The 14,369-nt window shown below is 37.7% G+C and overlaps 1 protein-coding gene across 1 annotated transcript; it reads right to left on the bottom strand.

Moving 5' to 3' along the window:
* Positions 1–5,412: 5,412 nt before the first annotated feature.
* Positions 5,413–7,250, bottom strand: LOC143846407 (uncharacterized). Its single transcript, XM_077354842.1, has 2 exons — positions 6,222–7,250; positions 5,413–5,775 (listed from the first exon to the last, which is right to left on the bottom strand). Exons 1-2 carry the CDS (start codon positions 7,023–7,025, stop codon positions 5,662–5,664), a joined length of 918 nt encoding a protein of 305 aa, XP_077210957.1. The 5' UTR covers positions 7,026–7,250; the 3' UTR covers positions 5,413–5,661.
* Between the last annotated feature and the right edge of the window lie 7,119 nt (positions 7,251–14,369).

The following is a 14,369-nucleotide window of genomic DNA, read 5'->3' as shown; positions in this document are numbered from 1 at the left end:
CTAAGCGTAGCTGGAGGACGAAGTTAAAAAAGGTTAAAAAAAATTCAATATATGGAAACCGCGGAAGGCTACAAAGTTAAGTTAAGAAAGACAGGCGAGAAACGAAGGGCCATTGCCAGCTGCCAGCTGTAAAGCACCCAACGGAAGACATCCTGTCAACAACGGGCAAAATTGGAAAGATGGGTTGTCCTTGGGGCACCCTCGCCTACCCAACGTCTCTTTTCTCTCTCTATTTAAACCCTGCCCTTCTCATTCCTTCCACAAAATCTTCACCTTCTCTCTCTTATTATTTTTGCTCCTACAATTCCTGCATTTTCAGTGTTTATTGTTTTTCCTCAATAGAAATGGAGGCTTTGAAGTTGAGACTCTTTGCCATTGTTTTGATGGCGTTGGTTTTGGTCTCGTCCATGTTCGAGAGGGCTTCGGCCGCAGAGACCCCCGCACCGAGCCCTATGTCCAATGCGACGGTTGTAGTTCCCACCATCTTCGCCTCATTGGTGGCTCTTCTCTTCGGATTCTTCTTCTGCTGAGGATTTTTTTTTTTTTACCTTCTTTCTCATGGGTTTGTGATGATGTATTTTTTGGATTTCTTTTATTATACCGCCATTGGTCTCTCTGTATTTCTTCTGATCTGATAAAAAATTAGCAAAAATTCTGTGTGTGATGTGGGATTTCTACCATTTGAAAATGAATCTATTTTAATCATCCTGGTAGAGTACTTGTGATCCCCATTTTGCAAAAATACCGCCATTTTGCTCATTGTGATTATTAAAAACCAAAGAAAGGGAGATGATATTTTCACCCCCCCTGCATTTAGGCATTCGCCCCTCACCTCTCTTCGCCCCTTATTAACGTCAACAGTGGGCAACTTTAAAGATTTTCTCATCAACGGTTAGATAAATGGGAGTGGTTTTCATGTTGGATACGTGGCAGTACAGGGTGTGGAAAGCTAGGATCATCCTAATCATCTATGGTGCGCAGACTTTTTACATTATGGCCGAATAAATGAACGGTTTAGATCATCCTGTGAAGTGGGCCGTGCTTTCTGAAAAAAAAAATAATTTACTCAATCAGGCTCACTCGCCGTATAAAATCTCAGGATTCAACGGATTTGATTGCCGCATACACTGGGTGTCCCATCTGATGAAAAATGAGCGCATTTATAGTCCAGTATATTTCAAAATGGAACGTTGGATCTAGACCTGGCAAACCCGCGGGTATGGGGTGTAAAATGGATATTCGGAAATTCGATTACCGTCCGCATCCGAATCCGTTTAAAGCGAAAATTCTCCAAATCTGTTTCAAGCGGATATTATCCGAATCCTTTTATAAGATATCCGGCTCTTAGCGGATGCGAATCTAATAAATGGTATATTCGATCCGTTTAACATCCGAATCCGAGAATTAAATCCTTTTTATTTATTATTAATAATATCATTAATATTTATTTTTAGTAATGACATACTATCTTTTGTTTTTATAAGAAAAGTGAATATTCTTTTTAGAAAAACAAAATATAAAAACAAAAATAGCCCAAACTCATTCCATTAAAATAGCCCAAACTCATTCCATTATTATATACAAAAAAAGAAGAAAAAACCCCATCGCCTCCCTCTCTCTCTCAGCCACCTTTGTTTTAAAAGGAAGAAGAGGATCTCATATGTTTTAGGGTTTGAGAGTTAATTTTGTGAAGAGAACGTAGAGAGAGTTTTAAGGTTTGGAAAATTCATTCGAGTAAGTAGGAGAAAAAAGATAAAGTGCTGCAATAAAATGTTCGAATTTACCGGATATACGGATACGGATAATATCCGAATTCGAACAATATCCGACGGATACGAATTCGGTAATAAATATTAAATATCCGTCGAATCCGAATCCGAATCCGAATTCGGATAGTGTATACTGTAATCGAATTCGGATATAGCCATATCCGCTCCGAATTCGATCCGTTTGCACCCCTACCCGCGGGTCACCCGGATTTTTGACATTATTTTTTAAGATGGTGACCCGGACCCGTAATTTACAGGCAAGCCGGGTGGACCCGGATTTTTGCCACGTCTAATAGGATCCATTTGATGCCCAGAAATCATTTCCATAGGCTAGATTGGCTATAGTCCAATATTTTTCAAAATAAACTGTACGGTCCACACAATAAGATAATCCAAACCATCCATTTTATGGGCCAAAAAATAAATAGGTTGTGCCAAAAAATCATTTCCATAGGATGATCCTGGGTGTGTTTGGCATCCTATTTTAAAATACATCACAAAAACATAAAAACAAGTTTGGGAAGGTAAGGGCCGTTTGGTTACACGGATTTTAGAATCCGGAATTTCTTGAAAATTGTAGCTAAGAGAAGAGAAGAAGTGGACCAACCGTCGTTTTTTACTTCTCGCCCTTCTTTCTGTCAGCAAGAGAGTAGTAGATCCTCCCATATTTCCAGGTTTTATAAATCTCAGGATGCGGGAGAGATTTTTAAAACTTGAATTTCTCACTTAAAATCCAAGAAACGTTGTCAGGACAGCATACAACAGCTTGATCATGAATCCTCTTTTACACTGCTTTCAAACTAAAAACCCGAATTCTAAAATCTGTGTAGGGGGCCGTTTGGATTCGCGGATTTTAGAATTCGGGATTTCTTCAAAATTGTAGCTAAGAGAAAAGAGAAGAAGCGGACCAGCCGTCGTTTTTTGACTTCTCGACTTTCTTTCCGACAGCAAGAGAGTAGCAGATCCTCCTATATTTCCAGGTTTTAGAAATCTCAGGATGGATGAGAGATTCTAAAACTTGGTTTTCTTCCTTAAAATCTAAGAAACGCTGCCCGGACAATGGCAACAGCTTCATTATGAACCCTCTTTTACACTGTTTTCAAACTAAAAACTGGGGTTCTAAAATCTGCTTATCCATTCGGTATGTTAGTGTATACGTTTTTTTCGGATGTTGTTTCGACAGAGGAACAACTTTTTGACGTTTCTTAGTTGAATTGAATTGTTTTGTCGGGCGCACGTCTTTCCTCCTCTACAGAACATTTCATGCCAAAGTCTTGGGTATGTTCCCTAGAGACGAGGTTCGAATCCCCCTGGGCTTACCCGATGCGTGTGGTTATCGGGTGATTGGGTGCATCCGGAGGCAATTAGTCCCCCTCTACAAAGTGGGGCGGGGACACCCTACGTGATAAAAAAAAGAAAAGAAATGAAAAGAGGCATCCTCTTCTCCACTGTTTTCCTCCTTAGAGCCATCCTCTTCTCCAAGGACTCTCAGGCCTCTCCTGTCTCTCTCGCCCAGCCATAACAAGTTGGCTTCGAAATCTTAAAAAACAGAAGCAGACTTTTCTTCTCAAATTGGGCGTTATGATACTCTGCTGCTGAAATGGCTTGAAATTTGCTTGCTGATATTCGTAATTCCTTATCATTACTATGGGTTTTCCTCTAAGGTGCTGAAGGTTATTTCAAATTGGTTGAGTGCTTCAATAAAATACCCATTAGACCTAATGTATGACTGTTCATTGTGATTTCAGAACGAAGAGCTTCTGATTTATATTGTGATTAACGTCTTTTACCTACGCAATAATTTCAACTCTGAAATTTGGATCGGTGTACTCTGAGTACATGAGTGCTGGAACGAATGTTATTTGCTTCATTTTAGTTCTGCCCTCTTTGAAACATAGGCTGAATGTTGTGCGCAATCTGTTTGATTAAATGCCCCAATAGAGTTCAGATCGATAGTGTGACCCAACAGTCTTTCCTATCACCTTTGTGTAGCCGGGTACTCATTGGTGTAGCTTCCAATCCCCCTTACCACATCAGGCCATTAATACCCACCATTTCAATTTCAAAAACAAAAAAATTGGTTTTTTTTGTGACAGCTAACAGACATAATTTTGATTTTTAGAATCAGAATCAAAATAAAAATAGAATCAAGAAACAATGTCAAAATCGAGAAACAGACTTAGAATTGTTGCCAAACACACCCATACTCTTCCAATCTACAGAGGAACTACCTATTATGGAAACATCTAACAAACCATTTTTCCCTAAGAATGTAGTCAAGATACACTGAAATCAACCTTCTCAGAGAACGCGTGTTTGTTTTTTAAAGTAGACCCATCGTCGAAGCGAAAGACTGAACTCTCCTTCGGAACATCTCCTTTTAGTCGAGTCTTCCTTCGTGAAGTCGAGGATCTTCACCAATCAGAGGGTCTGAAGGAGTCTCAATTCAATTTGTTAGGTGAACCACTCTATGGTTATGAGAGGGACTTGCTGAATGGCAAGTTTTTGAGTGTCCAACTTCCCCTAAAAAAAATGCAAGATAGGGAGTCCATTTCGAAAAATACGGGACTACATGGGGCCTGCAGTTGGAATGCTTTCAAGTTTCAATCAATGTTTAAAGGTGCCATATATGACATATACAAGCTTCATGTCAGCCCTGATACTTGCCACTGTTATTATTTCTTAATTATCCCATGTATAAAAAACTGTACACTGAAACTTGATGCCAGTGCTTATTGACTCAGATCTTTCTTTCTACTTAATGGATCCAAATCACTTGCATGGCTATCAAAATCATGAGCATCGGTACGTAGGTTCAAATCCAAAAGGTTATATAGGGCCTTTAGCTACTGTTCTTGAGAAATGGCTAGATCTGGCCTATCCATGACTAGGATGAAGCTTGGGTGAAACTAAGTAGAGGTAACCGACAATTGTTGAAGACTTAACGGATGAATTGTGGTTAGGGGTGAAATGCCACTCAAACACAGAGTTAGCTGGTATCTTGAATCAGTTTGGTTGAACAATACAAATTCATTGAATATCCGAGCATTGGACTTCTTTAGCCCAGCATCCATCTGGGAATTAATGGCATACAAAATTGAATGAAAATGACAGAGATAGATGATATGGAAGAGGAATTTTGTATGGAATCCCATCGAACCTGTTGAGTCTTTAGCTTCACAGGAAACAAATGTCTTATGAAAAAAAACAGAACAAAATCTGGACTTTGAGATTTGACCTTTTCTTGTTGGTTGAATCCCGTTGATTAAATTCCATTTTCAATACATTTGTGAAAAGTGAACAGTGACTTATTTCAAATCTTAGATGATTTGATCCCATTACATATCATGAAACTCCATTGCTTTATATGCTTTAGTGTTATGATGAGTAGATAAGCATTTGAAGTAGGTCCAATATGTTTTCTTGTTTATTTATCAGATGCTTTCATCCTATGTTACGACTTATGAGAACTAGTCACCATTAATTAAGGGAAATGATGCACAAAACTTTTGTTATGGAAGCAGTTGTAGCTTGTCTTTTCTTTTTTAATTGGCTTGTGAGAGTTGCGTAATAACCTTTTAACATTTAACTAGAAGACAAGATAGGTGAGCGCATATATCAAAAGATGGTTGCGTAGATATCATTTACCTTAATTAAAATCTCATTATAACTAAACTTGATCTACACAGTCAAGTAGCCCAATATATCGTGCACTGATGCAGCTTTCTCTGAATACAAGCATGAACTACATATCAAGCAATTCCCTTGTGCACTATGCATCATACTTTATTTTTATGTACAGATGTAAAGATCTTACACAGATAATAAAAATAAGTGATTCCAGGGATGGATACACGGATGAGTACCAGATCTTCTCGAGCAAATCCGACCCTTAAAGCCCATCATAGTAACCTCCAAATGTTATCTGCGCTCTTGCCAGAGGAAATCTTACAACTGAAACTGCCTCGTTCAGTTTGGTGGCATGGTGAACCACTTGCTTAATTATCTGCGGCCAAAGTTAGAAAGGTTAGATACAAGATCTTGGCATAAAACAGTTGAGAATTTTGACATGGGTGTGTGGAGATCTTTATAGGAATTGGTTGAAATTTTGAAGAACGTGAAATGGATGCTTGAAATTCTAGGGATAGGATTGGTAACATAAAACAATTGAGAATTTTGACATGGGTCTATGGTGATCTTTGTAGTTAATTGGTACAAATTTGAGGAATGTGAAATGGGTGTGTGAAATTGTAGGGATATGATTAGTAACATAAAACAATTGTGAATTTTGACTTGGGTCTGTGGTGATCTTTGTAGTGAATAGCTAAAATTTTGAAGAATGCCAACTGGGTGTTTGAAATTCTAGAGATCAGATTGGTAACAATGACGATTTTGAAATTGGTATGTAAAATCTTGAGAATTTGAGAAATGGGTCTAGTTAGATTTGCAAACCTTTTCGTCGTTGTAGATCTGGAACCTAAGCTTCTGGTTTTGTTTCTGTTGCATATTCCTTTGGTGGTTTCCAAAAATGCATATGCATATAGTAGCAGCAGCCACTCCTATGGAACAAAGAGCTCCAATTCCTGTCACCCTACACCCACAAATGTTAATTCCAACATCTTCCCAACACCTCTTTCCTTTGATCTCTGAACCCATATAGTTTTTCTCTGCCTCTTGATCAGCTTCCATTTTAGTGGGCTTATTTTCAAAGTCATCACCTATATAGGCCTCTTCTTCTTCCTCAAATTGGATTGGACCCACCTCAATTTGAGGCTTGAGTCCTTTGTTACTGGACTTGGGAGAGTCCATCTTCATGTCGACAAATTCGTTCTCATTCATTTTCTTGAAAAAGACTAAGGAAATTGCATCTTGATCCTCCACCACTTTAGTTGGATCTTTGATCTTCAGAGGTACTGCTCTGTTTTCCACTCTGTTTTCTGCTCTGTTTTCCACCATAGGAACTTCTCCAATTTCTTTCACTAATTCCCCATCTGGGTTCTTATCTAATGCCAATTCCAATTGAATTGGCACTGAAACTAGTTGATTCTTACCACTTGGAACACTTGAATTCTTTGGTGTTTGGAGACGGGGACGAGAATTGGGCGATGGGCAGATGAAGTAATTCATATCGACAACACCTATGGTATCAAAACCCTTCTCTCTAGAGAGCAAGCTTTTTCCATCTTCATGTGATAAATCAAGGAACCCCTTATCAGGAAGGAATTCCCAGTCTTCAAAATCTGAATATTTCTCCATGGGAAGCAGAAGAAAGGGGAAGCTGTATAAAATATAGATGGTTTGGCTTTCAAGAGTAGAGTTGAATTGTTAAATAAAAGAGGTATTCTCATAGAATTTTGGCCTCGGTTGGTGACTTTTCTTCTAGGGTGACCCTTGCTTGTGTCTTCTTGTTCCTGGAGGGAAGATTGAAGAAGCAAAGAAGAAGACGGTGAGCTTATCCTTCCATAAAGAGACAAATGGAGAGGGTCCAATGGTCACACCAATCCGAAGACTCCTTTCTTGAATGTTCCTAGATATTTCTTTTCTATTTTTAGGCTACTGATATTCCCACTACCATGTTTTAATAATGGGACAAACTCTACCTTTTTATTATGTAACTAGCTGTCAGCATGGTTTTAAATTTTTGCCGAAATCTGAAATTTCGGACCTAAATTTCAGATTTCGGTGAGGACCGAAATTGAAACGTTCCAAAACCGAAATTGCAAAATTTATGAAATTTCGGTGAAATATTTGATAAAATGTTAATTTTAAGTTCTTTTACAGAATTTCAGCTGAAATTACCGAAATTTCGGGAGAAAAATATGGGATTTCAATATCTTCTACCGAATTTCGACCAAATTTTTGTGATTTCGGCTGAAATTACGGTTTCGTTGAGGACTGAAATTACGGTTTCGGTGAGGACCGAAATTATAGCGAAACCGAAAAGTTGAGTTCGTGCCATTATTAAAACATGGTAGTGCAATTATCAGCAGCATTTTTTCATTGCAGTAATTAATATTGAGCTAGCTTGAACGCCATGAAGTGGGTGGTAAGATTGCTCCTCTATGGTCATTTTGCTCTCTTTTTATATGCAAAGGAGATATTAAATAAGGGGAAAAAAATCAAAAGGTCGAGAGCTACTGGTTTACCAAAGAGGTGGATTCTATTTGAAAGAGCGCCGGTTGCTTGTAGTTTTGGTTTGGAATGATTTTGATGTGGGGGGTGGAAAGAAAAAAGGTGAAAGTGATAGGTCACTGGTTCTTTGCATAGCCCATTTATTGGTCAAAAAGAGTGAAAGATGCTGCCTTTTGTTTAAACATTTTCAATATAGGGCAAAATATGGGGGTGCAGATATGATTTCACTAACTAAAACTTCATTACTGACTGCAGTATTTGAGCCTTGGTCTATCTCCCGGAGGACCCACATTTTGGTATTGTCTTAGAACACCTTATGGCGCATTTGGATTGCCGGAATAAGATCGGGCAAAATCAGAACAGGATGCAGATTCAAATTCCGGATTCTGTGATTACATGTGTTCTTCACATGCCCATTGGAGATTCCAGAGCTCCATCAGTGCCGCATCATGATTTATGAGTGATGTCTAACATGTGGGACCCACATCTGATATTTTTGCAGGTGATAGGAGAGGGCAAGCCTTGTGGGATGTCCTCAATTTTCTTCGAAGAAAAGTATGAAATGTTGATGGGAATATTGTATAGTAGCATTTAGAAGAGTTGCTTCGAGGCGCGTAATCGCTTTCTTTAAGACAAATTTTGCCTTCACCAGTTGTATACAAAGGGGATCCGCGAATTGCCTTAAAGATACAATGAAGCCTTGTTGGAATATCCTACAAATGTTTGACGACGCTTTACACAAGTGGAATCAAACCCAAAACGCCTTTTCTGAACTTCAAGCCATAGAGAAATCTCTAAATACTGTTTCTGCAGTATGACAGTATCTATAACACTTATTTGTCTGAAATACAAGTTAGAAAATCAAGAGAGTGGAGGATTTCAAGAGAGAATGAAATATACAACAATAACTAACTCTACAAAGGAGAGATTTTATGGTCCTTTTATAGAACTTTTGATGTCTTTTCATTATGAAAAGCATCCCTTCAAGGCACCCTTTGGATTTGTTAGAATAATGGTTGTTTGATCGCAACTCTTCGCGATACAATTGGTTTGGATCATCCACAAAGTGTCCCTTTTGTTTAAAATCATCCATGACTGTTGGGAAGTAAAAGGACAAGAAAAAGTTCGAACTTGAAAGTGAAAAATTGTGTCAATTTTGCCCCAATGGATAGATTTTCGAACAGTCGCGGTCAACCTTCCGATCCAATGAATCGCAGTCGACTGAGCTATCACGGTCGACCACCCATACCTTTTTGAAAAATAATTAATTTTCCAATAACCAATCCGCGGTCGACCAACCCTATTTGAATTTTCTATTTATAATAAAAATCTTTTTCAAATTGTATTGTGCCCAACCATTTTGAAAATCTCTAACAATATGCGATGCAAGATTGCAAATGACTACGCTATTCGGGTATTTTTCGACTTTAGTTCAAAACATGCACTGCCCTTCCTCACACCATCAAAGAGCCCAAATTGCCTCCTCGGATTTCTTGCATGAGAGTAGACCTCAATCAATCTCTCTGACTCCCTTTTCAATATTCGAGTATTTCTTCTTGAGAAAATCTGCTTGCATTTAATACATATCTCGGGTACAAATGTAAATGGACATCTACCAGCAACTTTATTCATTAACACGACACCGGTAGTGAGAACGACAACGTCCTCGAAGGTAGAGTCTCCTTCTACTCCCTGATAGATTGTAGATAGAGGAACATCAATGTCAATTATCATTCCAGCAACGTTAATTATCATACCTTTGTAATCAACCCGTTGTTGATTAAGGTAGTCGTTCCGTCGTTAACTTGCCCTAGATTAAATACCGTAGTCCAGTTGTTCCTTCATACGGGCCCACTAACGGAAACCCTACAGCCAATACCGGCAACATTTATTACTTGACCCGTTTAAACTCCAGATCGACCCGTCGTTGATTAACGTAGTCAATCAATCCCTTCCTGGTCTTCAATATATTGACGGCATCGTTATTCACTCGCCGACCCGTCTTGTTAGTAATTTGATCCCAACTTTAGATAAGTTGAACTGAATCTACTAAAAGATCGCTTTCCTTGAAAGTCCCCATTTCCCACCAACAGAAACCCTAGATCCAATTTCATTGCTTTTAACTCCATATCGACCCGTCATTAATTAATGTCGATCCCTTTCTGGTCTTCAATATAGGAACGTCAATGCTACTAGTTGACCTGTCCGTTTAGTAATTTGATCCCAACTTTAAATAACTTGAACCCAATCTATCCCTCAAAAGTTCACATTTTCCACCAACGGAAACCCTAGATAAAATACTGACAACCTTTATTACTTGACCCATTTTAACACCAGATCGATGCGTCCTTAATTAAGTTAGTAGATCGCTTCTTGGTCTTCAAATATAGGGACGACAACATTATTTACTAACTGAACCGTCCGTTTAGTTATTGTTGGGTATATATTATAACCCTGATATGTTCTAATATAATTCCAATAAGATAATGGACCGGTGTAGTGGGCCTACATGGGCTAGAGTCCATTAACCAGTCAATAACCCTAGTGTATTTCTATATATAGGGACCGGAAGCAACAAACTTGGTATTTGACAAATTCATGGATTTCAAGTTTCAAGAAGACAAAGAAATCACTCTTCAAGTAACTGATCTTGAGAACTTGAGATCTAAATTAAACAATGAGAAAATTGTTGTCTGTGATTCGTTTCTTGTGGGTGCAATCATATATAAGTTACCATCTGCATGACACTCTTTTAAAATTGAAATGTATAGAAAAAAGGTGCAAGCGGGACTGAATGATCTCAAACGATTCATTCGAATCGAAGATGAGAATCGAGCCAGAACTAAGTTGGAGATGGCTAGACAGCAACAGTCTGCAGCTAACGCGGTAACATATCCCAAGAAATTTTCTAAGAAATCTAAGTCACCTAAAAGTGAACCGAAGTTGGAGGCAAAAAAGACTATCTTTCAGAAAAAGAAAGGCAAGTGACGCAACCGTGGGAAATGGGGTCACTCTGCAGCAAATTGTAAGCAACCTAAGAAGGTTAAATCTGACAAACCACAGAAGGAAGCTCATATGATGGTGGGCAGTGCTGAGCTTAAAGGTTTTGTTGCTATGTTGGGCAACAATAAGACCAGTACCTCTTCATACTGGTGGTTAGATACAGGAGCCACCTGCCATGTTTGCAATTCTAAGAAACTACTTACAGATATTGTTGAAGCAAAAAAAACCGTTACAGTAATTAGTGGAGCAGAGGCAGAGTGACTCACACTGGAACTGCGAACCTGGTCCTTTCTTCAGGTAAATACTAACTTTAAAAAATGTTAAAGTAGTTCCTGCTATTCAAAAGAATTTAATTTTTATTAGTCTTTTAGATAATGCTGGCATGTGTTTTTCTTTTTTGGGTGGTAAAGTTACTTTAACTGTTAACTCTTTTATTTTGGATGTGGATTCTTGATCGATGGTATGTATAGATTGAGTTTAGCAAATGATACAATTAGTCAGGTTAGTTCAACTTTGATTGATCCTAAGTTGTTACACACTAGATTAGGATATATGAACTATATGAAAATAGTCAAACTTGCTAAAACTTATCATATATCTTTAGATACATCGATTAGATTTGACAAGTGTGAAGCGTGTGCACAGACCAAGATCACTAGAAAATCTTTGCGTTTGGTTTCTAGAAGCACACAACTTTTTAAGTTAATACATTCTGACCTCTGTGATTTTAAAAGTTTCACTGCAAGATGTGGTCGAAAGTATTTAATCACTTTTATAGACGATTTTTCAAGATATTGTCATATTTATCTATTAAAATTTAAGGATGAAGCTTTTGATAAATTTAAAATCTTCAAGAATCGTGTTGAAAATCAATTGAACTTGAAAATTAAGAGATTTAAGAGTGATAGAGGAGAATACACTATGACACAGTTCAAGGACTTATGTGCTCCTTACTCGCCTCAATCTAATGGCATAACTGAACGTAAGAACATGACGCTAACAGAAATGTTAAACTCTATGTTATTGACAGCTGGCATGCCTACTTATTATTGGGGAGATGCGGCTCTGACTGCCAATCACATCCTGAATAGAGTGCCACACTCTAAATTGACCTTCATTCCTTATGAGTTATGGCATAAGCATCCTTGTAGATATGACACTCTTAAGACTTGGGGGTGTATTGCTTATGTGCGGATACAAGACCCTAGGAGACCTAAAGTGGGGCCTAGAACTAACACTTGTATATATCTAGGTGGTGCAGAAGATAGTGCTGCTGATCAGTTTCTGGATCTATCTACCAATATGATTATAGAATGTAGAGATGCAGTATTCTTTGAGAATAAATTTCTCAGAGATCATGGCTTGACCATACCAGGTGATACAGAGGTGGTTACAGAATCGCATGTAGAGTCTGAACATAATAGTTCTGACACCTGTCCCACACTTATTTCTGAATCAGAACCTTTAAAAGTATCTAAAAGAGATAGAGTACCCAAGAATTTTGGTGAGAACTTTGTGACCTACCATTTAGAGAATGATTTATCATCCTATAAGGAAGCAATGAGATCTAGGGACTCATTGTTATGGGCAGAAGCCATTGATGATGAAATGAGCTCTCTGTTACAGAATCAAACCTGTCAGCTAGTCGATTTGCCAAAATGGACTAAGACTATGGGTCGTCAATGGATTTCAAAGAAGAAACTTAATCATGACGGATCCATAGCTCGGTATAAAATATGTTTAGTAGCTAAAGGTTATACTCAAGTTAGTGGGATAGACTACTTTGATGTTTACTTACTGGTTTGTCATTTGGCAACGATAAGAATTCTTTTTGCTTTGACATCTACTGAGCATTATGTTGTGCATCAAATGGATGTAAAGACGGCTTTCCTTAATAGAGACCTCACAGAGGAAATCTACATGAACCAACCTGAAAGGTTTGTCGTGGAAGGTTTAGAGAACAAAGTTTGTAAGCTAAACAAATCTTTGTATGGTCTTAAACAAGCACATAAAATGTGGCATCAGAAATTCAACAAGATAGTAAAGAGCTTTGGTTTTCAGACTAGTTACTCCGATAAATGCCTTTACTTTCGTTCTGTGTCGAATAAGGTTGCGATTATTTGCTTGTATGTAGACGACATGTTGATTCTTGGTTCTGATCTCTCTGTAGTGAGCGGGTTGGCTAAAGAATTCGACATGAAAGATATTGGTATGGTAGACACCATTCTTAGTATGAAAGTAAGTTTTGACAGGCAAGGGATCACTCTTAGCCAATCTCATTATATTGAGAAACTACTTTCTATATGAGGATATAGTAAATGTAAACCGGTTGAGACACCATTTGATTATACCAAAAAGCTGAGACCTAATGAAGGAACCAGCGTGAATCAGTTGGATTATTCTAAACTGATTGGTAGTCTCATGTATGCAATGAGTTGCACTAGACCAGACATAGCTTTTACAGTTGGCATGCTGAGTCGTTTCACTAGTAATCTTGGCCATGAGCACTGTGATGCCTGATTGAGAAATTAAATAACCGCAAGTGCACGGATCGTGTAAATACGGGTCGAACTCAAGGAAGAGAAATCTAGTTGTCAATCCTATTCTTTTACCGATTAGAATACTAGCTATGATATAATGTTGCCTGGAATGGACTCAGGATTTCCGTGGACTTAGACCTCGGAGCCAACACTATATATAAGCGTGTATTCTATTCAATCTAAGAATCGGATTCAACTACGATCTTGATTTGAAAATCTTAATTTAGGCAAAGTGTACCAAAATTCTAATGATCTTGATTAACTACTTATCTAATCTGATTAGAAAACTAAAATTCTAAAGGCCTAAATTAATTGAAAAATTGCGAAAGTATTTTGGAATAGTGTAAAAACCTTAATTCAATATAAAAGATTACTTAGGGTTAGAATCCACCATGGGTTCGGATTAAATTGATTAATTAAAACAACTCTTGAATTAGGTTGAAAATTCGATTAACTAGTCAATAAGGAATAAGATCAAAGGGATGTCATTCCTTATAAGTAATTAATCAAATCCACTCTCCAATTTACATTGATTATATAGAACTTTATATTTGTTAATCAACAATCATTCATACGAAAGGGGAAAGCCAATGGCATGAATGATTGGGATTTTCCAAACACAAACTCCTACACAATTTTTTCAATTGAGTAGATTGATTTAATTATAAATATTTCTCCTTCCCCATGGTTTCAACTAAACCCTAAGTAAATAGGATTTAGTTACTCATGAAGAAGGGAAGAAAAACAAAAATATACGAGATAGATGGGAGAAGAATTGCCATATAGAACTTGAAAGAAAATTAAACAAAAACTAATTACTTCTTCATAACTTGAATTGAAACAAAATTACATCAAATTGAACTTAAAATAAATAACAAAAATTAAATAGAACTTAGTCTTTTTCTCCTCCAACTTTGGTTGCATC

Source organism: Tasmannia lanceolata, unplaced genomic scaffold, assembly GCF_043159265.1.
Source record: "Tasmannia lanceolata isolate RefF3 unplaced genomic scaffold, GAP_Taslan_0.1 ptg000015l, whole genome shotgun sequence".
Classification (NCBI taxonomy): domain Eukaryota; kingdom Viridiplantae; phylum Streptophyta; class Magnoliopsida; order Canellales; family Winteraceae; genus Tasmannia; species Tasmannia lanceolata.
Note: the sequence above shows the minus strand (reverse complement) of the source record. Positions and strands in the feature narration are given on the sequence as shown.

Excerpts from the sequence above, each read along its gene's own strand:
- LOC143846407 (XM_077354842.1), bottom strand. The coding sequence starts at position 7,025 with ATGGAGAAATATTCAGATTTTGAAGACTGGGAATTCCTTCCTGATAAG. Across the intron at positions 5,776-6,221 it reads AGATCTACAACGACGAAAAG|ATAATTAAGCAAGTGGTTCA; the intron begins GTTTGCAAATCT and ends CTTTGGCCGCAG.